Source organism: Ctenopharyngodon idella, chromosome 8 (assembly GCF_019924925.1).
Source record: "Ctenopharyngodon idella isolate HZGC_01 chromosome 8, HZGC01, whole genome shotgun sequence".
Taxonomy (NCBI): Eukaryota; Metazoa; Chordata; class Actinopteri; order Cypriniformes; family Xenocyprididae; genus Ctenopharyngodon; species Ctenopharyngodon idella.
Window position 1 is genome coordinate 21,484,386 of NC_067227.1, and position 25,145 is coordinate 21,509,530.

The 25,145-nt window shown below is 39.8% G+C and overlaps 2 protein-coding genes across 6 annotated transcripts in view; one reads left to right on the forward strand and one right to left on the reverse strand.

The window, feature by feature from the left end:
- Positions 1–2,252, forward strand: part of uckl1a (uridine-cytidine kinase 1-like 1a) — a 20,013-nt gene extending 17,761 nt beyond the window's left edge. For all 4 annotated transcript variants that reach the window (XM_051904176.1, XM_051904178.1, XM_051904177.1 and 1 more), the window contains exon 16: positions 2,124–2,252. In XM_051904176.1, coding sequence (XP_051760136.1) covers positions 2,124–2,186 — 63 coding nt within the window. In that variant the 3' untranslated portion in view covers positions 2,187–2,252. The remainder of the gene's footprint in view (positions 1–2,123) is intronic.
- On the reverse strand, positions 203–24,549 carry si:dkey-70p6.1 (uncharacterized protein LOC570575 homolog). 2 transcript variants are annotated; one of them, XM_051904181.1, is made up of 7 exons: positions 24,144–24,549; positions 11,677–11,898; positions 9,126–9,183; positions 8,130–8,163; positions 7,215–7,789; positions 3,405–3,539; positions 203–3,096 (listed from the first exon to the last, which is right to left on the reverse strand). In XM_051904181.1, exons 2-7 carry the CDS (start codon positions 11,808–11,810, stop codon positions 2,542–2,544), a joined length of 1,491 nt encoding a protein of 496 aa, XP_051760141.1. In that variant the 5' UTR covers positions 11,811–11,898; positions 24,144–24,549; the 3' UTR covers positions 203–2,541. The 2 variants fall into 2 exon arrangements, with proteins under 2 accessions (XP_051760141.1, XP_051760140.1); XM_051904180.1 differs by having other exon boundaries at positions 8,076–8,163.
- Positions 24,550–25,145: the final 596 nt, after the last annotated feature.

Sequence of the window (25,145 nt, forward strand, 5' to 3'; positions counted from 1 at the left end):
TGCGAAACATCCATTACAAAATCTTGTGCATGTGTTTGTGACTCCACCAACGTGGAGCTATGTGTGCACACTTATAAGCATCAAATAACTATAGTTAGCACTACAAATGTTTACCAATTAAGTGTCTCAGCACTTACTTAATGTCTCTTTCAAGAATGAATAGATGACTTATTGCGAGAAAACACTATGTAAATGCTATATGCTTTGTGGTTTTTTTTGAAGTGCTACTTTATTTAAAAAAGTATAAACTTGACCCGACATTTTTATGAATAGTCATTTTGATATAAAAACATTACAATCTTTTGCACATTAGTACTTAATTACACAGCTTTAATACACACCACCCTGTTGTTTGATAAGCAAACGCACAACATTAGCTGCCACACTAAACTCAACTGGTCTTTGAGATACACAATATAGCTAAAATGATGTGGAAAACAAAAAATCCCAAAGCACATAATCAAAACTCACAGAGATACTGCTGAGATAATTTTTCACCAGAGAAAAATCATTCCAAAAGGACAACCGGAAAGAAACAAATACTTTCAGGAACACCAAGAGCAAATTCCCTCCCCCTTTCTGCATTTCTTCTGCTTGTAACATATTTACAACATTGCACCAACATTTGATAGCAACGAGGGCATAGACAAGCGGTTTGATTATATTTGGTTGACCTGAGCCCCTTTCTGAGTGCTCCAGCTATTTGGGATAATTTAATCCAGATCACATTAGCATCAGATTCAAAGACACTGAGAGAGCGGCTGTAGTCCACAGATCACAGAAAGTTTAACATTGTCCACTGGTGAAGCTTGTCACTGTCTGGCCATAAAACCCCAACCCCCCTCCCATAGCCTTACGGGGCGACATACACTAATTTTAAATCGCTTTGTCATTGTAACTTTTTTTAATCTCCCATTATTTCCATATAACAACAGGAGATTTTTGCAAGAATCTAATGTATGCGATTCCATTCAATCTTATCTGGACATACGTGGACATCCTGACTGCTTCTGAAATGATGGGGGGAAAGGGATTGTCTATGATACATTTCTTCTGACCAATTATGTTTTATATTCCTAACTGTCCAGTTTTTTATTTAGAGAGTCCTCCTCGGGTCGTCATTGGTCTCCCCAGTCCTGAAGCGATTCACTTTGTGCTCTTTCTCAGATGAAGAAAAAGGCATATAAATCAAACAATCCACCAACAACAGCAAGAAATAAACCATTCTCTGATACCACAGGACAGTGCTAGTTTCACTTTACTTTCTTTTCTTTTTTTTATCCCTTTACAAGGGTGTTTTTTTTCTTGAAAGCATGCATCTTTTTAATCAGGCAAAGTGCATAAACAGTATTGACAAAGAAAAACACTTACTCTACCGCATTGAAGTGCTATGGTGACTTATGTGACAGTTTGAATTGATGTATGACCAAAACAAAAAATAACATGAAAAGACATCGGGGGTCTCCTGTCAGATATGTTGTAACGTTTTGTGTGCAATTATTTAATATTTTTGTTCACTGTCCCTGAGCTTTTGCTAATTCCCTCTTGCTTTGATCTTGCTTTATTGACAACTGCAATTTACCATCTATTAATTTTTAATATGTACTCTCAGATTTTAAATGTACTCTTCAATTTTATAAGGGGACTGTCTCCGACAGATGACATGCTGAGCATGGAATATTTGTGCTTATAAGAAAATACTTTCTTGACGTACAGGATCGAATTAGAATCTTTATTTTAGTTCTAAAATTATGTGATTAATTTTTTACAGAAATAGAGGCTTTGACATTACAAAAATAGGGCCATGTGTTTCCTAAAGCTTTTAGATAATAGATAGATAGCTTTTAGCTATTTTAAAATAGGATCAATTCTTCTATGAACAGATTAAATAAAGGCTTTTTGTCAATATATGATATTTTGCTTGGCAATAGTTTTAGATTGGCTCTCTGATAAAGTTCACTTTCTGTATATTCATTTTTGAAACAGGGGACAGAGCTTTGCTTGGGGCTTCTAATCACTTTTTTTTCCCTCAGAGGGCCACGGAACACAGTTAAACTGTGCTTTTTAACAAGTTGCTTTTATAATTGACTTGTGCTCATTTTTTCTCCTTTGGGATTTTCTAGGCATCAAATACAAGTTTGACCCGCAATTCCGATGGTCACTTCGTTGGAAAATACAGCATTTAATGGCAAAAAAACAAGAATTCCCTCTACAGGAATGCTACTGTTGGGTGAGATATGTTGTGTCTGTGGTAATATGTCATGGCTGGTGACTATTTTTCTTCCTCGTGATAAGGCATGTGACTAATTAAAATAATTTCGTCTGGATTTTCACGTAAGCATTCTATCGTTTTGTGCTGCGAGAATACTGACCTTTAACTAGACTTACAAAACTTAATCAATGCTCAACTAATACTTGGAACCCATGTAAAATATATAGCAGTGGCACAATGCGCGCATCCCATTGGGTTATGACACGCACACGTGTCCCAATTCAAAATTCAAGCCCCAGAGAGGAAAGTTCCCTTCCCCAGAGTGCCCCCTACAGGCCAGTGACATACATCTCCATACCGTCATTAAAAGTAAAGATGGTGGTTGTGCTGGAGGTGGCCGAGCCCTGCTTCAGGTCAGGGATGCTCTCGTACAGGCTCTCCCCGGGCATCAGCATTGCTTTGGCTGGGAGATGCTGCAGTTTGGGGGTCTGCTGGGGGGGTGGAGGAGGTGGGGGTGGTTGTTGCAAGGGCTGCTGGGGCCGCTTACGCTTGGGTCGCAAGGTGGCGCTCGCATTGGGCGGAGGCCTGTCGCGCCTCCAGCCTCCCCCACCCTCCATGGTCTCGTAAGCCAGGTCTGTTTCCTCAGTGCTGATGGCTTCATAGCAGTGGTCCTCCATGCAGCCAGGTGGCGCTCTTGAGCCTTTGCCCTCCTGCGGTGCCCACGTTTGGGGTTTGACTACCACGCTGAAACCCCCGTCACGCTCACCGCGATCACCCCGAGCCAAGGTCCTAAAGCCGCTGATGTCCCTCGCAGCGGTTGGCGAGCCGGGCACGCCTCGCTTCTTTTTACCCGGTTTGCAGACTTTCGAATACATCTCTGTGATCTACATGATAATAGAGAGACGAATCATCTGAAATGTATTCGTGAGTGGAAAATCTGTGTATATATCTTTTACTCCAAATGTTTGTTTTTCCAGTTCCTGCTGTCTGATTTGCAACAAAAACAATCTGGCCTTTTGAGAATACAAATTTTACAGCTGCTTCTGGTTAACTCTGAAACAGTGTTTAGGAAGGAAGTGCTCTGGAGTCATCCACAGACAATGTGTAATACCCTACAAGACTTTTTGACTGCACAGAATGAGAAGTAGAGGATGTGTCTCAGGACTTTGTGAAAAACTATATGCACACTCACCCCTGCTGCAGATGCTGCCATATTCTCTCCCGCATGAGAGCTTAGGATACCCATCTGCTTGTGCTGGAAGATGATGTCATCGTCTTCTGGAGGTTTCCATATGTACTGCTCTCCATTTCCCATAAACACTGCCTCCTAAAAGTATTAAACAATTGACTAGAATAAATATTATATTACAGTTTAAGGAGCCATCTCAAACAACATACACTGGAGAGTCGAACTCAGCAGAACAGCATCATGAAATAGCATCATGTTATCATACTACATCAACAATGACCTCCAAGCACAATTCACAGGTTTAAAACCAGTGGTTTTAAAGGAATAGTTCACCCAAAAATGAATTCTGTCATCATTTACTCATCCTTATGTTGTTTCAAATCACTACGACTTTATTTCTTCTATGGAACACTAAAGGAGCTTTCAAAACGGGAGCTTCAAAAGGTGCAAAAGCACAAAAATACCATTTAAAAAGAGTCCATACAACTTGTGTGCAATATTAAATCTTTTTAATGTCTTTGTATGAGACACAGATTAAATTTTAAGTCATTAGTCACAGAATCAAGTTAGTAAGTTGAACTCAAGAACTGTATAAGTCCACTTTGTGAACAAATCAACTATTTCACTCATTTATTTCCAATATATGAAAAAGAGTTGCCAGGATACTGTTCAAAAATTGTGTGCTCCATAGAGGGGAAAAAATAAAGTAATACGGGTTGGGAGTGACATGAGGGTGAGTAAATGATGACAGAATTTTCACTTGTGGTCAAATTACTCCTATTTTTGTGGATATATTTCAGCCGTTGCAGGTGACAGTTCAAATTAATTAGAATTAAGAAACCCAAGAAGATAAAACCCTTTAAAATGGTTTCAGAGTCGTACAGTCATCCAGCTGGATGTGAGAAATCCACAAAGACTTTACAAAGGTCAGTTGAGGAGTCAATTCAAAACTCCTCTACCTGAAAATAAGCCTATGTAGCATAATCAGGCTACAATCCCCCCTCTTAATGCTGGCCCTCATGTCTAACCATCTTCTGCATCTAATGATATTGAGCTTAATGTGTTTCCTGTACTCGGGCTGTAAGGGAACAGGCTGATGCTTGCTGTGCACTTTCTCCTCATTGTTATGCAGGAGAAACGGAAGGTGGGCAATGGGGTGTGTCACAGAGCCATTTTTAAGGCAGGGATTAGCATGTTGTTGTAGCTTCTTTCGTTCAACATTGCAATTCACTTTGTCTCCCATTAGAACTGGCCCATTTTATGGGTCTGGCTGTTTGCCTGGGTTTCAGTGATTGAGAGGTTTCACTCCGCGTTTCCGCTGGTTGCATCATCCTCATAGTTAAGTACCTGTGAGCGTGCAACACCCCGAATGCTGTGAATGGACCACAATGCTCGCAAGTATCATTGATTTGGACAGTTTTCTCAGAGAGGAAATAATGAAGTACACTTGCAGTGTACTTAATTGCAGACCCACTTTAGTTGCAAGTCCACACTAGTGCTGAGGCACACAAAAATAGAGGAAGCCATTCCCAGCATGCTTCTATTTATAATATATTCCATTTTAAGACAATTTAAAGCGCAATTAGAAATTACAGTGAGGCAAAGGCTTTTAGTAGTCATGAAAGGACAAACAGTTTCCATCAGCAACAATGTTTTAATATACTGCAGTAGTTCATTGCATTTATAGTCTCAGCGAAATTCTGTTGCAGTTTTGTATGACTAGTGAATTAAATGCTGAATGTATGTGTAGAAGTGATATATTGACCTAACTGATTGGCTTAATTCATTTATAGCATTTAAGCATTGGTAGTAATTAAGTGCATTGTTCTTGTTCACTGCTATATATGAGGGTTATAGCCTGAAGCTTAAGCAGTAGAGCATGATGCTAGCAACATCGTTGTTGTGGGTTTGATTCCCAGGAAATGCATGAATTGCTCATAAAGTGTAAGTCACTTTGGATAAAAGCGTCTGTCAAATGCATAAATGTAGATATAGGGTTGTGCACCATTCAGAATGGAATTGAGAATATCCTTTAAATTCTTATTCAGTTCTTGAATTTCATTTGAGGTAGCAAACAGGATGCAGAATTGCCATTTGAATTTGAATCTAAAAAAAATTAAAATAAATCAAAATTCAGAGAAATTGATTGGGCTATTTTTAACTAGAAAATAAATGTTTGAAAAGATTTGAATGTTAGCTTTACAAAGCGTTTGAAGGTTTTGATAAAAGTTTATAAAGCATTGAAGTTTGAAGCTTTATAGGTCTTACACAGGCCCTGTTTACACCTGGTATTGCATTTTGGTTGGTCAAATCACAAGTGGATGAGGGAGACACGTGGTATTTTAATCCGTCTCTTTCGTCCACTTTCAACCACTTCTGTCCTGATTTCTTTGAGGGGTGGCAGGTAAATGTATGGGTTTTTCAGATTTTGTGATCTAATGAGAAAAAAAAAACACTTTTTTTTTTTTTAAACTTGTCGCAATTTACATATGAACGCACCCAGAGATGATGGCAAAACTTATGGACAGCATCTGCTTTCGTTTCTGCTCTGACAGCCGAATGCTGTTAGTGTTTATTAGAAATCAGGAATGTATGAGAGAACGTTGTGCTTGGTACGTTTTTCGTCTTCAAACCAAACTTGGGTCTTTAGCCGACAAAGTTTAAATCCCATTTGAATAGCGAACTTTCCATAATGTTTACACATTAGGTCAGTAGGTGGAGAGTAGGCGGTCTTTTGTGGTTGTTTGAACGCATTCAACCACATGAGCGTTTCCACTACGAAAACAATCCGGCCGAATGCGTTTTCGACTACCTCTGGAAGTGGTCGAAAGTGGACAAGCTCAAAACGTTTTAGACCCCGTTTACACCTGTATTTAGCATTGTCCATCTGTGATCTGATCGACCAAAACATCTTAAAGGGTTAGTTCACCCAAAAATGAAAATTCTGCCATTAATTACTCACCCTCATGTCGTTCCACACCCGTAAGACCTTTGTTCATCTTTGGAACACAAATTAAGATATTTCTGATAAAATCTGATGGCTCAGTGAGGCCTGCATCGTCAGCAACAACACTCCCTTTTTCAGTGCCCAGAAAGCTATTAAAAACATATTTAAAACAGTTCATGTGACTACAGTGCTTCAACCTTAATATTATAAAGTGACTAGAATACTTTTTGTGCGCCAAAAATAACAAAATAGCGACTTTGTTCCACAATATCTAGTGATGGGCAACTTTACGAATCATTTGTTTCGAATCAGTGGTTCGGAGTTAGAATCAAACTGCCAAAGTCACGTGAACTATTGAAGTTTCAAAACACTCATGACGTAATGAAACCTCATTTACTGAAATCATGGGATTTTTGGCACTCTGAACCACTGATTCCAAACAAATGATTCGTAAAGCTTTGAAGCTTCATGAAGCAGTGTTTTGAAATCGCCCATCACTAGATATTGTGGAATAAAGTCACTATTTTATTATTTTTGGCACACAAAAAGTATTCTCGACGCTTTTTAATATTAAGGTTGAACCACTGTTTTAAATATGTCTTTAGTAGCTTTCTGGGCACTGAAAAAGGAAATGATCTTGCTGGCAATGCAGGTCTCACTGATCCAACGGATTTTATCAAAAATATCTTAATTTGTGTTCCGAAGATGAACGAAGGTCTTACAGGTGTGGAACGGCATGAGGGTGAGTAGTTAACGACATAATTTTCATTTTTGGGTGAACTAACCCTTAAATGCCAAGTGTAAACAGGGCCATAGATAGATAGGTCTAGAGAGATAGACAGACACATTGACAGATAGATACATACCTTAGGGAAGGACGGTAGGTTGAAGGCCTCCACGTTTTTTCGAGGAATCTTCTGACTGTGTGGGTGCGTTGGAGGTGGGGCTGGGTGAGTGGGTGGGGCATGCCGAATGTCCCCACTGCTGTGTCGTTGTTGTCCAAGCCCCTCCTCGGTCTCCGTACCATTGTCCCTCTTCTGGGCGGCTTTGTCCACTCTCCGAACCTTTCTTATGCAGGCGTACTCCACTGTCTCCTGCGGTTGAGGGGGCGTGTTTACTACTTGGGGGAGGGTCTCTGGCTCTGGAATCCCACCTTCCAAGCAGTCCCCGTCAGGATCAGGTGGAGCTGGGGTATTAGCAGGGACCGCCGGTGGGGCGGGTGTGTCCGTCTCCCCAGCTCGACCTCCGACGCCATAGCGGGAATCCTCAGAACCACGTGTGGGAGAGGAGCGGCGGCCCACCTCAGCGTACGTGTGTTCTCCATCCTCGCCAGAAGGGATCTGAGGCAGCTGGCGGCCCTGAGAACGCAGGTCGGAGTTTGAGCGACGGCTAGGGAGTAGGAGCAGATCCATGCTGGCGGGACGGTTCTTCTTAGAAGATTCTACAGAAAGCAGCATGATATTAGCTGAAATCGAGAGCTTACAATCTGAGAAGCAAAACCATTGTTTTTTCAAAGAGACAATAAAAAGATTTGCTCGAAACTGCAGAGGCAAAGGGCAGCAGACACATGCCAATCACTATAGGGTAAATTACATCTACTAAAATAGCCTCATGGAAACTCCTGGAATGTAGTTGGTACCATGCTCAGACCTTCCCCCCGAACTGCAGGTATGTGTGAAGAACTAGAGTCTATCAAGCTTTAAGAGATGTGATTTTACAGTACATACTCTTGCCATTGCAGTTGAGTCTGTTCATCTCATGAAGCTTGGTGTCTGACTTACTGATGGAGCGCAGCTTGGACTGCCGCAGTATACTCTGAAAACAGATGCACAGATAAAATGCAGTAATAAAAATAAAACACAGAATAACAATACAAAATTGTCAGTTTTCCTATTCATCCTACGTCAGGTATATCGCTGGGTCAAGCTAGTACATGGCAATAAATACATCTACGCTAGGGTGTCTTACTGTGTGGGGTGCTAAAATAGTGAAATGGCCCAAATCCTTTTGTTTTAGATTCAAAGCTTAAGAGATCCATTCAAAGTTTAGGTCAGATCTATTTCCACTGAGCCGATTAAGAAGATTAATTAAATTCAGGAGGAGCCTTCAATTTGTTACTTGAAAACTAGTTTGAGGGAAGAATTTAAATCCTGAAACAAAACCATGAACTGCTTGAACTGACATGGAACTGAGCCCAGACCTGGGTTCCTTAGAAAACACGTCGAAAAGAAGGAATTGATTGGAAGGAAGGAGAATGAGTTTCATTCACTAGCCATGCATACACATGTAATTGTGCATAAAAACCAGTCTGCAAATGTTTTCACACAGAAGTCCTGATTCATCAGTGAGGTTGCACTTAAGTTTGGGGTTAGTAAGATTTTCTCTTTTGAAAGAAATTAATACTTTTATTTAGCAAGGACACATTAAATTGATCCAAAGTGAAAGTAAAGACATTTATAATGTTACAAAATACTTATATTTCAAATAAATGCTGTTCTTTTGAACTTTAAATTCTATTCAAAGAATCCTGAAGAAAAATGTAATCACAGTTTTCACAAAAATATTAAGCAGCAACTGTTTCTTGAGCACCAAATCAGCATATTAGAGATTTCTGAAGGATCATGTGACATGGAATTCTGGAGCGATTACTGCTGAAATTACATTTTAAAATATAATGAAATAGAAAACAGTAATTATAAATTGTAATGATGTTTCACAATATTATTTGTGTGCAATTATTAGTGAACAAGACCCAGAAGAGACTTAGAAAGGCTCACCATGTCCATGAGCCTGTGCTTCCTCTCCTCTCCAGGGCCATTGTGCGTCTTCCCCTTTCTGCAGGACACAATCAGTTCCCAAATCAAACATTTTAGAATGTTAGGTTCAAACTTCAAATGCTTCATTTATCCATTGATTTATGGAGACGGAATGCGCTGACTCATTTGAGCCCCCTGATTCAATTTACTTTAGTAGCTCCAACTGTTTATCTTGTGCAGGAAGAAAATGCGCATTTCAATTCAATTAGCCTACTCAAAGGATTCAAGGCAGTTGTTTTTCATAAATTGTTTGAGTGAAGTCATTTGATCAGAAGTAACTGTGCAAGTGTATTCAAGATGAACTGTCCTCAAAATGAGTCCAGATTGGCATTTGAAACAACAGAAGGCTTTCGCTGGATAATTAACAGGCTGAGTAACTGCATAGCGACGGTGTTCAGGCCAAAACTTGGCCACAAAGAAAATCAATCAAATAATCAACATATAACAATTCAAAACATCACTACAATAGTTAAATAGATGCTGAGGATTAATTTCTTCATGAACATACAAGATGTAAACAAACATTCATGTCTTTCAGTGACTCTAGAATCTAAACTTTCCCTTCTCACTCATACACAGAGCCCCGATCCAGACCCATTGCCCGGAATGTTCCGCCAAATTTGACCAGACATCTGTTTATTCTTGGAAAAAACATGTCAGTCGTTCCCTTCTGATTGCCAAGCATTGCTTTGATAAGATTACAGGAAGAGTGTAGGTATCAGGAATCTACCCTCAGAAGAAGAACAGCAGGAGAAATAGATACAAAATGGATTTTGTGAAGTACTAAAGCTATTACTGAGTTTACAGTGAATCACTGATATTTGTTTTTAAGACATAACAGAATAAAAAACATTAGTGTAATATCACGCAAGAACATTTACCCTTCTCGAAAACTTTTTGGAATAAATATATAGATTTATTATACAACTACAGATTTTTAAACCCATATATTATTCTGACTACTTTATGATATGAATTATGCAGAAGGTTAGTGAGGAAAAGTGATCACATAAGCTTCAATTTTGCCTTGTGCTCTTTAAAGGGACAGTTCACCGTATACACCATATACATTTTTTCTATTTTTTTTTTTTTTATTTCTTTTTTTTCCCAAAGGATCTTAATGTATTTCTCATCTGTATTTCCTTCGACCCTTGTCTTTGTCTCTCTCACTTCTTTTCCTCCATCTCTCATTCCCCTAATTCTTTTTCTTTGTCCTCCCACTACCAGATGCATCATGTGCTTTGACAAAATGAGACATTAGCATTCACGCAGTGTGCTCTGTGCTATCATCGATGGAACAAGAGACAGAGATGGAAAAGTTATAAAAAAAAAAAAAAAACAGGCACTTCCTGTTTAAACATCACTGCCATGTCAAAATGACATCCCCACCATTACACAGTGAGCATGAAAGAGGCGTGGGTGAACTTCAATGCCATTTTTGAATAAGTTCTATTAAAGACCTTAGTGACAGTGATGAGCGAAGACAGGTGATCTCTGGCTTTCATCCTGGAACACACACACAGCGAGAGTGTCTTCATATTAAAAGAGCATATTCTGTGATATTGATGTTATGAAGATTTACAGTACAAAGCACACTGTTATAAGCAAGTATGAGAATACTAGTTTGGTGTAAACATGTTGGTCAAAATCTCTGCTTATTCATAAATAATGTATTAAAGTACACTCTAAAAAATTGAGTGCAATATGGAATATGGTTATTTATTTAAAAAATGGGAATGTCTCAGTTGAGCATTATTTATTTGTATTCGGTACATTTCACTGTGGATTCTTTAGTAAATCAATCGCATTTCGGCGCAGGCTTTGCAAACAGACTCAACAGTAATGTCGATGTGGACTCGACAGTAATGCAACAACATGTAAGTAACTGTGTTAATTCTAATGCCTGATCTGATATGTAATGATTCATGTACAGTCAGATGTTCTTTGTCTATGTGTCACTAAATCAAAGACTAAACTTCATGTTGTTTCTCTTAGTATGATGAAAATAATCTGTTATTTAAAACTGTGATTAAATTAAAAAAACATTTTTAAAAATCTTACCGAACCGAAACGGTGAAAAAATAGACAAGCTATCAATAACATCTAGGTGGTTCTCTGAGGGAGTTGCCAGGGAGTCGCTATGCGATTGCTACATTGTTCTGAGTTGTTGTTAGCATGTTGCTATGTGATTTCTGGGTTGTTGCTAGGATGTTTCGAGATGCTTTCTGTTGTGTTCTAGCCCATGTCTCTATAAAAATCTGGTCACAATATATGGTGTCCTTCCTGCAGTGGAAGTCTATAAGGAAGATTTTCACTGTTTTTTTTTAACCCTCTACTCAGTGAGCTGCATGATTTGAGCTATTATGTATGCAACCCAAAAGCAGGATGAGTTATGCACTATACTAGGGGTTTAAACAAGCAAGTACCCCTGAATATTAATCTAAACAACCAAAGAGGACAAAAAATCAGAGCATTTTATATATGAGCAAATGTGTTTATGTGTAAAACTCACCTCTGGCAGCCCACACATAGCACAACGATGAGAATGGTGACAACGAAGGCTGAGGCGGCGGCGATGGCCCCCAGCAGCAGTACTTTGCCGTAGGGATGAGCAGAGAAGTTCACCCCGTCCTGCATGGAGGCCATGTGGAAGTGCTAACACACACACTTTCACGCGCGCCCTCACACACGCACACACATATGCACACACACTCTCAAACACTGTCCACAAGATCTGAAAGGGAAAAGTGGAGGTGCTAGAATCAGTTCCTTTGCTTTGTAAAACAAGCCTTTTTCACCCATCAGAGGGATAACAAAAATGAACCGTACTCTTTTATTCCTTCCCTGAAGCCATTCTGTGGAGTGTGAATGAATGACAGAGTGACTCTCCCCCACACTTTCTCTTGTTCTCTCTCTGTCTCACTCTTGTACTTTTATTTTGTCTTTCTCTCTTTGTGTGTCTCCTGTAGGTCTCTCTCACTTCTCTCCCACAGTGTGTCATTTTCTGCCCACTGACTGTCACTCAGCGTTTGTTTGGAGTCATTTGCCTCAGACTGGGGGGCATTTTTCATACGAAGATTCACGATCATCAGGTACCTCACCTGTCTGCTGCTGCGAACAAAGAGGTGACAGTAAACGCAGTTGCTGAAACGCTGAGCTTTTACATGTCACTTCAGCCCCTTTCTAAACAGATACAGTGTTGTGGTTTCTGTTTGAAACTTTTGTCATTAAAAAATACTATATTTTGCTCTCTAATGAATATGACAGTACACTCATGGTCCTGCGAGGCTCCTTGCTCTGCTTGCTTTTAAAAACACTTGATTTGGTAGACTAACATTAAGTTATTAAAATAGTAGTGGCATGCCCTCATAAGCTCACACAGAAAGTGTCGCAGTGCCTGGGGGTCCAAGTGGTCAGCTACTGCTAAATGCGCCATGGGTCCCAGGGGCCAAAGTGGTTAGCTTGCACTGTATTTGCCAGGAGCACAAGTGTTAAACTTTATTTGACAGTGTCAGGACACATGGCTTGAGGTTTTGGAGGCCCCTGGCAGTCCGAGAGAAACGAATGTAGATACGAATGCCAAAATTGTCCAACCTGACAAGCCACATCTTAACGTGCCAAGTTTGAATTTGCGCAAATGTAGTGCAATACACTATTATGCATTTTAATATGAAATACATATATATGTTTTAGATATTACATATACAAACTGTGTGTGTGTGTGTGTGTGTGTGTGTGTGTGTATATTACAATATTTCTGTTTTTACTTCATTTTTGATTATATAAATGCAGACTTGTTGAGCAGAAGGGACTTCTTTCAAAAACATTTAAAAATTGTAATATTTCTAAAGTAACACTTTAACCAATATATATAGGGTGAATTCAGGGTGATTGGGATACTTTTTGCCATTGAGATGACTTGAAAAAAGTGTACCAATCAGCCTGAATTTACCCTGTATATATTGGTTAAAGTGTTACTTTAGAAACATTACAATTTTTAAATGTTTTTGAAAGAAGTCCCTTCTGCTCACCAAGGCTGCATTTATATAATCAAAAATACAGTAATATTGTGTGTGTGTGTGTGTGTGTACTTTATATATACTTTATATATATATCATTATTATATATTATAAAACGGTTAGTTCCTGTCCTTGATTCTTATTGGTCAATAGCTGCGTTTTATTCACAATAAAACACGGCTATGACCGCTTCACCCAACGGTTCTGTGTATCACTACACAACACCTTTAGCAACCACTCTTAGCAACGTAAACTGTATGTTCTCAATTGATATTGTTCATTGAAGCCTACTGTTTTATGTAGAAGAGTGTTGTGAGAAAAAGATAGAGTGAGCGAGTTTATTACCTGCATTCAGATTTAGCATTTTCCTTCAGGTCAGTCCTATGTTCATAATAAAAAATCTGTTTAAATGTCCGATGTATCATCTTGACCTTTTAACATTTAAGGGGTTTTCACGTGGCTAACAACGCTAGTCAAAGCATTTGTCAGTTGCGTCTTGTTCCATGTTCACAACAATTCAGTCTTTTCAATGTAAAAGTCTTCGCTACTGACTGATACACTCATAAAGACAGTCTTTGCTGTTCACGGTCAGGGACTATTTTTTCCGGCGGAAGGAAGGCTTTTAGAAAAAGTTTACTTCATGACAGTTGCATTGATACATATTTCTGGCTTTAATATTTGTATTGTGTGGTAACCGTTTTATAAAAGCAATAAGGTACGAGAGGCTGTGCTGTATCGTGAATAAGTCACGGCTGAAGGGCGTTAGGCATGATGCGAAGCGGAGATACATATATATATAATAATTATTATGACTATATATATATATATCACTTCTCCAACTCTTCCTGTTTCTGTAGGGGACATCGCAAATGACTGCTCAGGAAAGCATTGAATTGATGCATTGAAATTAACCCATGTGAGACAAATGTATAATACAGTCTACACACTTGACTGTATCGTTGCGTACACTTCTCCAATTGTCCAATAATCTCCATTCCATCAGAAATCTTCTCAATGGGCCAGCACTTTTGAATGGAGAGTGAGTCCTGAATCGCTCAGTCACCTTTTGTTTGCACGCACAATCCCTTCTTTATTTTTCATTGTGAAGACTTGTACTGCTGGTGGCAGTACAAGGATTTCTATGGCTATTTCCGACTCACACCTTACAGGCATCCTGCATGTGCTGAAGTGTGTGGATTTTGTCAGATAAAGAATTAGCCCAGTTTTAATTATTTTGAAAGGGAAGTGTGTCATGATAAGAGCTAAAAATACCTCTGTGCATAAGCAAACAACAGTGTGTCGAAACAACAAAGGAGGGAGACAATACTAAGAAAAAAATGTCTCTTTTATTGTGTCTTGCTCTTTGTCAGCCTAAAAAATGACTTTTTACTATAATGCGGTTGTCACAAGTGTAGTACGCAAGCATACTTGCCCTGAGTTTCACCTGAATTCCTTATGACCCCTTTTAAACTGTACATGGGTCTCTTGAGTATGCATCAATGAAAGAACATGCTTGAAGATTAATGAGTGGATCCATCACTGACTCCCTGTTTATACACAGAAAACAGAGAGTGTTTGTCAAAGGCTGCCAGCCAAAAGTAAGAAAAACTGCTGTGCTAGACTAAGACATGCATTCAGCCTCTCACATTCCAGATATCTATGATGATTACGATAGGATTGCCAATGGAGCTCTGTCTACCCAACAGCACCAAAAAAACAAATTACTCAATATGACCAAAACAAACCAATCATGATCTGCACTTAATGAGTTTTGGACAAATGGAACCAGGTAAAACCTGCTGTCGCTCTGGAGCAAACGCCTGGTGCTGGAGCTATAAACTAATATATAAATCAACAACTAACCACAGAAGCAGTAAATGATAGCAGTAAGTGGACTGGGCACTGCAAGTAATACAGAGATTTCAGTAAAGATACACACAGAATATGCTAAAATATTAAACAAAACAAAAGTGTTTCCTCGTTGTCAGTGCAGTAGGTTTCATTTGAACATGAGATGTTGTCTACATAATCAAACATTTTATTTTACCAAAACTATTTTAAATAGTTTTAGTAACCAAACAGATCTTGCCCCCCATTCACTTCCATAGTATATATTTTTCCTACTATGGTAGTAAATGGGGGGCGAGATCTGTTTGTTACTGACATTCTTCCAAATATCTTCATTTTTGTTCAGCAGAACAAAGAAATTCATACAGGTTTGGAACAACTTGAGGGTGAGTAAATGATGACAGAAATTTCATTTTTGGGTGAACTATCCCTTTAACAATAGCACACACACATACACTGACAAAAGATAATGGATCTTTTGCCCACAAAATTTCACAGAAACTTGTGATCAGTGTGTCAATGTGACCACACCTTAACTTGGTTGGTTAGATCAAAGGGTCAAGGTTTGCCTAATTAACATGACGAGCATTAGCCCCTGCTGGTAGATATATGCACTCATTGGACAAAAAGCTTTTTCTCCATTATGGCCATCCAAAAGTAACCACAAGTATTCTGACTAAATACATTTTTTTGCAAGGAACATATATTGCTAATATTTAATTATAATATAAGGCATGTTTCACTCCAAATCTGTCCAGAGCACCCATGGCATATTTCAAATCTCATTAATTTATTGGCAGTGATATTATTCTCATATCCTAAATGCCTAATCAAATTAAAGAAATGAAAAAGACTGAAATGATAATCTCTTTCTCTAGAAGGGCCTTTTTTTAGCACCATCTGATTTGCTCAAAACAAACAGACGCTCAGAATATTGAAACACTGATGACTATAATAAAAGCCACTGTGATTTTGATTCAAGGTGACTCAAAATTTTGCACATGAGCTGCTTATTTAGGTTGCAGCGGAATGATAGAATTTTCCAGTGGCAGCCTAATGACTTTCTTGGTTTCTGGTTTCTCAATCACATGAGAGTACCTGAGGATCCAGAGAGTTATCATCTCCATAATGCCTTTCAGAATCAGATATACACATAACTCTGTGTCCTAGGAAGTTTTCAGTGACAAGCAATTTGTCTGTCCACACTGAACATGAAACTGCTGTGTGATGTGTGACTCAAACCAATGAATTCGGACCAATGAGACGTGACAAGGGACGGGGCATCTCAGCTTGATGCAGCAAATATAGACACCAAACACTCATTATAATATCCTGTCTGTCACAACATATTTGCAGCTAGGACAAAAACTCAGATTTATAGGTGCTTACAAGCTTTAATTGTGATTAAGCATCTGCTAAATGACAACTAACCAATTACAAAACAATCCTCCATGTTGCAAACTACTACTAGTGTGTGTTGTCCTGTGTGTTTCTGGAGAGAGAAAGAAAGAGAGGAGGACAGTGATGAAACCGAGCGCTCCATCAGTGATTGTTCTGTCATGACCACATTATTAGTCTGAGGCCAGATGGAGCTTGATGTGACTGTGTTTCACCCCACCGAATGGCCGAATCACATGTTGGTCCTATTGATTTGTTAAGTCATTCCCAAAATAATGATGTGTTTCATGCAGAGAAGCGTGAGCTGGGTGAATAAAATAGTCCCTGTAACTGTCAACAGGTGCAGATGCTGTTATGTACATATATGACTAGACTAGACAGTGTTAAACAATCAAAGGTATTATAGATTCTGACCTTTCTGATGACAATGCTTGGGTTTGTTTGACATATTCTACAGAAATTAAGCAGCATTACAATGTGATTTATGGCTTACTACATTGAGTATTTCCTTTAATAACTGCATAAATTAAAAACTGTTATTTTTTTCTAGTCTCAACCTAAGATGGCACTATTATTGTGGTATAATCAATATGTGTTGGTCTATTCCCATCTATGTGGGCGGTTCTTGGCCAGAATAAGTTGTGGTTTGGACTGGACCTTATGGTGTTCATGAAACTAGGGCTCTTTTAGTCCACACACACATACATATATGCACACACATATGTGTTGTGTCAAAGTCCAAATACAACCATCTCTCAAAAATAGCACTGAGAAGACTAACAGATGAAATCCCATCACACTTTTTGGACTGAGTCGAACTTGGCAAATGTGAGGAGTTTGTGGCTAAATCTACATCTTGTCTTTGCTGGGCTAATTAAACAGTAAAGAGCTTGTTTCCTGTGTAATTACACAGATACTGTTTGGGAAGAAGCAGAGGCCTGTCCCTGATACACAGTCCCTGTCTTTATTCTTCGACTGATTAATTTGCCTTTCTGAAAACCAACTCATTAGAGCAAGACAAAATCCTATGTAATTGGCAAAATCAGCTAATACTGCGCAATTATTTAGTATACCCAGGATAATCCCCTTAAAATTATTACCACTTCATATTTGATTAATGTGACCAAGCAAAACGAAAACATCCTGTTCACTCTTAATTGGAGACTTTCAGTCCACCACAAAATTTAAATTGAAACACAAATGAAACAAGCCCTCCAGTCTTGAGCAAATCCAGTCTCACTTCCTGTTACATAACAATGTAACAAATTTCCGTAATGCCAGCTTGTGGTCTTCATTGGCTGCCTGAAAACAACATCTACTTTTACCCACCCTCAAACACTGTAGTTGTAGCTGAGGCCTGGAAGAGTTTGGTTTGTGTTGTCAACATGTGGAGAAGGCGCTATTTTCAGCGCTATGAATCCACTTTGCATGCACTTCCAAAGGTCAAGGACTCGCGCTGGAATAAAATGAAAAAAATGATCGTTACTGTTCGTATTACTGTGTATCAAAAGCTGAGGGAGCCTCTGGAGCTGAAATTCAGATATTGTTTCGCTTCCAACACGCGCTGTAAGCGGTAGACCAATCACAGCAGACTGGGCCGTCTGACCAATCAGAGCAGAGTCGGCTCACGTAAAGGGAGGGTTTAGAGAGACTGAATCTACGAATGAACTGTTTTCAGACTCTTTGAGTAATGAGGTGACGTACAATCTATACTATGAGAAAATTCAAGTGTTTTTTTTGTTTTTTTTCTACCTTGGATGCATGTAAATCTATTGTAGGAGACCTCCAAAACAAAATTAGGAACCTTTAAAATAGCATAACAGCAAATTCATTTTTAGATTTGCTAAATTTTACATTTAACAGTTTAAATTATTTATTTTCTTAAAATTATTTCAAGCATATATATATATATATATATATATATATATATATAAAATAAAAATAAATAATCTCTAATATTGACTAATGTAAAACATATTCTATAAATATATATAATAAAATATTAACAAAATATATGTTGATGAAACATGCTTATTGAGTCTAGATCAGGGGTGTCCAATCCTATTCCTGGAGGGCCACTGTCCTGCAGAGTTTAGCTCCAGTCCCAATAAACACATCTGAACCAGCTAATCAGTGTTTAATTGGGCATACTAGAATCTTTCAGGCAGTTGGGTTGAGGCAAGTTGGAGCTAAATTCTGCAGGACAGTGGCCCTTCAGGAGTGAGTTTGGACACTCCTGGTCCAGACAGTTTACCAGCAGGGGCTAACTATGCTAGCATATCCAATGCTTAAACTACTGATCCCTAGTGGTTATTGTCTGCAATTGCAGATATATCAAACAACAACAGCTTACAGGTCCCTAGAGTCCTTCATGAAGACTCAGCATGTCCAAACTTCAGTAACTTCAGGTCACAATCACATGATTAATACTTTTTATTTGGGTTCCCTGTTTTTAATTTCTATACCATGCATTTGAAATTAATCTCATTGCTTTAACGAAGACTAAATTGGATTGCGTAACAATGGCAGGTCTCCATCTGTATGTCAGACACCAGCTTTCCAGTCAATTACTTCCCTAAAAAAATAAAGAGAAGGATTGTGTCTGTTTGTAAGGAGCTCATGAACAGGAAAGAAAAAAGAGAAACAGTGAGAGATTGGGGAATGGCATGTTTTAATTACTGTGAAGCCCTAGATTTCAGTCAGAGAGAAACTGGCACGTCCTCCCAAACCCCCGAGACATGACTCTCTCGCCTCCTCCCCCTCTAGTTTTCCCCTTTTCACTCTTTTCCTTCTTTTTTTGTCTGTTCTACATTAGCAAAAATAATGAGGGAATGTGTATAAGACAATATAAGTGGAAATTAAACTACAAAAATGATGACGACAAATAAATATATTAACCAAAAACATGTTTTAGGGGTTCCTACTCGACCTCTCAACTTCTGTTGCTGACTTTCATGTCATCAGAAATCATCAACTCTCATTGAAAATGAATGACTTCCTGCTGCTTTGTTGTAAATCTCAGCATGAATAGCCCTTAAGTCTCCTCTGAGCAGCATGTTAGCATGAGGGATGTTAAATGATTTATTTGTGAGCAAGCGGTAAAACAGGGTGTCCTCTGTCATCTTGTCTTGGGTTTAAAACAAACACATCCTTCAAGCCAAACTCTTCAGCGCAACCTTTACATAACTGCTTTGTTCTAAGATTACAACTTATTCCAGAACTAAGTATAAATGACTGGTGGAACTGATAGTTACAGCTGCACTGCTGCTACTATTTCCATCTACAACACAAATAGCTGAAAATGATGAAAATACGATGAAAAATATTTGATTGACTCACATTGAAGAAGCCATATATGATGACCAAACTTGAGGGTAAGCTCTATTGACTTGGAGCAGTATGCAACCTCTTAGCAACCATCTAAAGATGCCCTAGCAACCAATCAGAACACCCTGTATAGCAAGCCTCTAAAACTTCACCTATATTCTTGTAAACACTTATATTCTCTACACTCTCTATAAACAAAACACCCATTTGTAACTCTAATCTACTCACTAATAGTTTTAGTTAACAACAACATTGCATGTCACACTGTGCATCTTGTGCTATGAACGGAAGAGGTACAAACATACACCGGGAATCATTTCCCATTATCAGCCTAAATTAACACCAGCATGATGAGTGTTTGTACATCTATCCTACTGTTTAAGAAAATCAGAAGAATTACACTTGTAGAAAGTAGCAGAAACAGCTTCAAAATAATAGTCATGCATTGGGTGTATAGATCGCACAATGCAGGAGACTCAGAGGAATAAACAGGCTTTAATGATAAATCCGAAGGGAAACTCAGGAGAAAACAACCAAACTGAGGGCCAAGGTAGAGCCGGAGGGTGGGAGGAGACAGACGGAGCCGTAGGGGTGGAGAGACAGAGCACAGCAGCGGCTCGCAAGTCCATGGTGCAGGCGAGGTGATGTCTGACCGAGGTGGAGCCGGAGGGTCGAGGGAGCCCGGTGGAGCCGTAAGGTCCCAGCTGTAGTGTAGGAAGGAAGGAGCCAAGGAGGAGAAGTCTGGATGACGGGCCGAGGTGGAGTGACTGGATTAGCGGCTAGAGACCGAGCTAGGGGATCCCTTCGTCCAGGAGGAGCTGGATGCTTTAAGGACCGAGGTGGATCCACAACACAGAGGGGTGGTAGAGGAGGAGGAACCAAGGGGCTGACAGGAGACAGTGGAGACTGGGCAGTGGAACTGACTGGAATTTGTAGAGGAGGTGGGAGAGGGAGCCTGGGAGGGATCATAGGGAGTGCAGGAGACTCTGGGCTGGGCGGAACCAGTGGAGAAACAGGAGACTCAGGGCTGGGCAGAACCAGCAGGGGTGGGAGAACCAGGGAAACTCTTCAAACCAACAAAACAGTTCAGCGGCAGCTCACCCTCTGTGGCGGGAGTGTGGGTGAGGCTCCTATCCATTCCCTCGAATTTGTTGGGCACTCCCATGGTGACGCACGGTGTTGCCGGCTCATACACCTGGTCAGACATTCGTCGAGGCTCAGGGGCGATGTTTTGCTCCGCCCTAATCTACGGCATTGGCTCGTGCCTCGCGGCAGGTTCTGCTGTTCGCTCCGTGCAGAGGGATGGTGGCTGGCTGTTCTCTGAGTCACGAGCTGTACATGAAACCTCTCCGTGCTGGAGCATCCAGCCCAAATACTCCAACAACGACCTTTGTTCTGGGCGGAGGAGGGGGTTCACTGCTGGTAAGGCCATGTTTTAAATTTTAAAATATACTCAAAATCCCAGCAAACATTTGGACGTTTAATGACCTTTGAAAAATAACAGTATTGTAATTATTTTTTCATTTAAATTTCATCTGCCATTTTAAAATCTGTTCAGTACATTGGTATAATGAAAAAAAAAACAATGTAAACAAATTACTGGTGTCATGAACAGCCTCCAGTACTAAACAGAGCAAAACACAGTGACTACAAATACCAGATTTTAATGTCACAAGAGATTCCTGCCCTTATGACCTTTGTTTGAAGGAGACAAAGACCTTCTGACCTCTCGCTAAAAGATTATGGACATGTAGTTTTTCTAGCAGCTGTGAATCATTCTGGTTTTATCAGAAAGGGTCTCTTCCACATGACCTTCACTGTCAAACTAAGTCAGCAAACATTCACCCACAAAATCTGGACTTAATATGTAGCTATAGGTGGGGCAAATTAATTTGGATTTCCTGTATTTTCATGCAATCAAATTTCAAATGCTCTTGTGGCAGATATTGCAAGTCTAAAAAAAAACAGACACGAACACACAAATATGCCCACCGACACACACACACGTATGTTCAAGGACAGATATAGGGTGTGTATGTTTCCTCCTGTGAGGAGCTATGACCACTCATCTGCTCCATGATAAGGCTGAGAGAAGGAACTCCTCTGCAGTTCACAGTGTCTTCAGCAGAGCCTCAAGTTTAATGGATGTCTGCCTGCGGGGCCTTATCACACCGTTACACACCTACAGCAAATCTTTGACGGTTCTCTCAAAATCGGAAGGCTCTGTTCACCTAGTAGGCCACCTCAGGATAAACAAGAGGTTCAGGAAATTGAGTACAGCGGAAACACATTTCAGATGTGACAAAACAAGGCGCTTGATTCACATAAAAGGTTTCTCGAACAGAAGACTTCAATGTTCTTGATTAAAAAAAGATTGTTGGGTCTTGTTGACCAACCTGGTCTGGTTTCTCTGTCATGACCAAGTTCACCATTCACCTTCAATAAACACAGCTTAGAGAAATTATTTTACACCTAGAGGGTTTAAAAATACTCTGAATACTGATGTCATTTTGCAGTCAACGTCAATTAAATTTTGCTATGCATCACCTGTATATTACACTTAGGGTTTCCAAACAAGTGCAGCCTCCTTGTCTCTTTAGACAAAATTTTTTTTACACAATCTTAAATAGGAATCCGTTCTTCCTGACTCCAGACATTACACCGTATCACGTGAGCTAATGTGGGATTTTTCTTTCGTTGATCGGACAGTACAGAACATTCTGCTTGCTTTCTCTGATGCTCATGGTTGGGGCCATCATATCTGTTTCAGTCTCCACCAATCAACAGGAAGTTTATATGACTGAGCAGTTGGGCTCCAGCAGTCTGATTCATTGCAGCCACTCTCACAAACTCACATGCATGACACACACAGAACCTTCATCTGTCTGTTATGTATGACAGGTACATCACCACTCTGAATCGACAAGCCTTCCCTCTACTCTAGCGTTGGCGATTTGATTCATTTAAATTACTCGATTCTTCTGAATCGTTAACAAAACGATTCACTCAGATTCGTACTGTAGCCCTTTCTGCAAATTACATCGTTAAGCCAGTAGGTGGCACTCGAATAGGCTATGTGAATTCTTGTTTAAGGAGTAAATCATTGAACCAATTAGTTATAAAGACACATTTATGACTGAATGATTCCGGAAAGAGTGTTTAATAATTATACGAGTTATCTGAACGAGAATGACTCACATGAAGATATTCCTCTACGAAAGAGATTACGTCAGTATAGGAGGCGTGTTCGTTCAGTAAGTTCAACCAATGATATCCTCCTTCACACATTGCTCTCGAATGCTATTGGCTCGTACGCGCAAAAGAAACGACGATAACAAAATGAGTCAGTAGATGGATGTAAGGGTAAACGACGATTCACCTAAAATATTAATTCACGAACTTAACAGAGACTAGTTTAAAGTCATTGATGTTCTGTTTAGTCTATATACTTTTTTCATTTTAAATTTTAACTGACACGGTCGACAATAAACCAGTGCGCGTGCCGCCTCAAGTTCGTCTCGTGCCCAAATCACACAATCATCATAGTAGGCTTTTGCACTCCTTTTTTTTTCTTTTCCCCCAGACAGTCGGCTTTTACTGCGGCGGTTTATTCAGACACAACAGGTTAGCAAAATACATTTTGATTCGACTTGCCCTATATGAATTTTAAAACCTGAGCTGTTACAACTGAAATACTGCTGTAGGCTATATGTCAAGTATGACAGTATAGGCTACTATGCAACACCATTGTTTTCCCGGCTCGCGTATGTGATATGTAGCGCGAAAACATGATATGTTATGACCCGCAGCGGTCGACCTCTTATTCAGCACGAGTAATTCGTTGCTCCCGTGGGTATTGTCCCGCCAATCACTGATGCACTCAGGAAATAATCTCACAAGATCAAAGTGGAAATGCACGCGCAGTGCAGGCGCGTCCTCGAGGCCAGCTCCCACAGCAGACGGCAAGAGGTTTCCATCGAAATCCCTTTTAATTGAGGGGAAACAAATAAATGAGCGTCTATGTCGCTGCTCTCTTAATTGATTCCATAATTCACGGTATTAATATGATACCGAGCAGTGCTGAACTGCTGGTTTCCGCTGAGGGAGAGAGTGTGCCACAACCTGCTTATAAATCGTTTAATTAAGCGTCGAATCACAAAGGGTAATGCGGCTACACTGAAGCTGTTGCACACGTGTCTTCTGACTTATATGATGCGAGTCATTAATATCATGTAAACTGGACGCGTATTCCTCCAACATCCAGCAGCAAATGATCATGCTATACATTGTGATATGCGTTTAATACAGGGTTCCGTTGTATGGTCAGCACGTAGGCAGAAGTGCATGCCAATGAGAGCCGTATACAGATGCTGCTGAAGATACTCACTCAGTTTAGGGATTCAGGGGGCGCGTCGCCGCGCAGCATCCACCTCGCTGCACTCTCTCTGCTGCTGCTGAAACGTCTGGCTCCCGGTCGGATCCCGCAAGCATAATCAATAACCTGCGTTGAGCCTGGATTCGTATGTTAGGGAGGACATGTGTGCGGTATGGCATCTGGCGTCCTCAGCGCAACCTCTGACCATTCCCATTGTTCCCCTGCATGCCGCGTCGCTCACAAGGCGAAAGGTGTAAACGCACAGCTGGGTTATTCCAAGTCGAGGTTCGGTTGTGATATCAAGACCACGTCACGGCTGCCTCTGTTGAGCCTCAGAGCCTCCTCAAGCCTCAATCCTGTCTCGAGCAGCGGCGACAGTACCATATGACAGCGCGGTGCCCACTCCATTGGCATTTGGAGCTCGCGTTTTGCGCCACTGCGCGGCCAGTTTGGGAATGACAGCCAGTGGTTGAAAAGTACAGAAAGTACTGTGTATATATATATATATATATATATATAATGATTACCATATTCACTATTTAAAAGTACTTCATATGACCCGTTTTTTATTATACATGACAATGTAAAAGTAATTATAGAATAAATGCACATTTTTACAGTAACTTACTTGAGTAACTTGAGCTTGACCAATATAGTCAACACTACACTCATACAAATAAATGTTCCAGAAGGAAGTTTTCACAGCAATACCATGGAATAACCATTTCTGCATTCCCAAAGAACATTTCAGTGAACCACTCCTAAAAGAACCATTTTTTCTTAGTGTGAAGAACATTTAATGATCTAAAGAACCCTTTACCACTATAAAGAACAATTTAAAGTAAAAAGTTCTTCATGGAACCATTGATTCAGAAAAAGACCCACCTTGCTGTAGAAATTATTCATTTAATGTTAGTTTATTTTGCACGACAGGAACATTTAATCAACCTACAAACCTTCATGTTACAGCCTACAGATAACAAGAATCTATACACAAACACAGAGACTTAATGG

Coding starts and splice junctions, on each gene's coding strand:
- si:dkey-70p6.1 (XM_051904180.1), bottom strand. CDS start 11,810: ATGGCCTCCATGCAGGACGGGGTGAACTTCTCTGCTCATCCCTACGGC. Junction 8,164..9,125: donor AGCACAGGCTCATGGACATG/GTGAGCCTTTCT, acceptor ATCTGTTTTCAG/AGTATACTGCGGCAGTCCAA. Junction 3,540..7,214: donor ACCTACCGTCCTTCCCTAAG/GTATGTATCTAT, acceptor TAATACTTTTAG/GAGGCAGTGTTTATGGGAAA.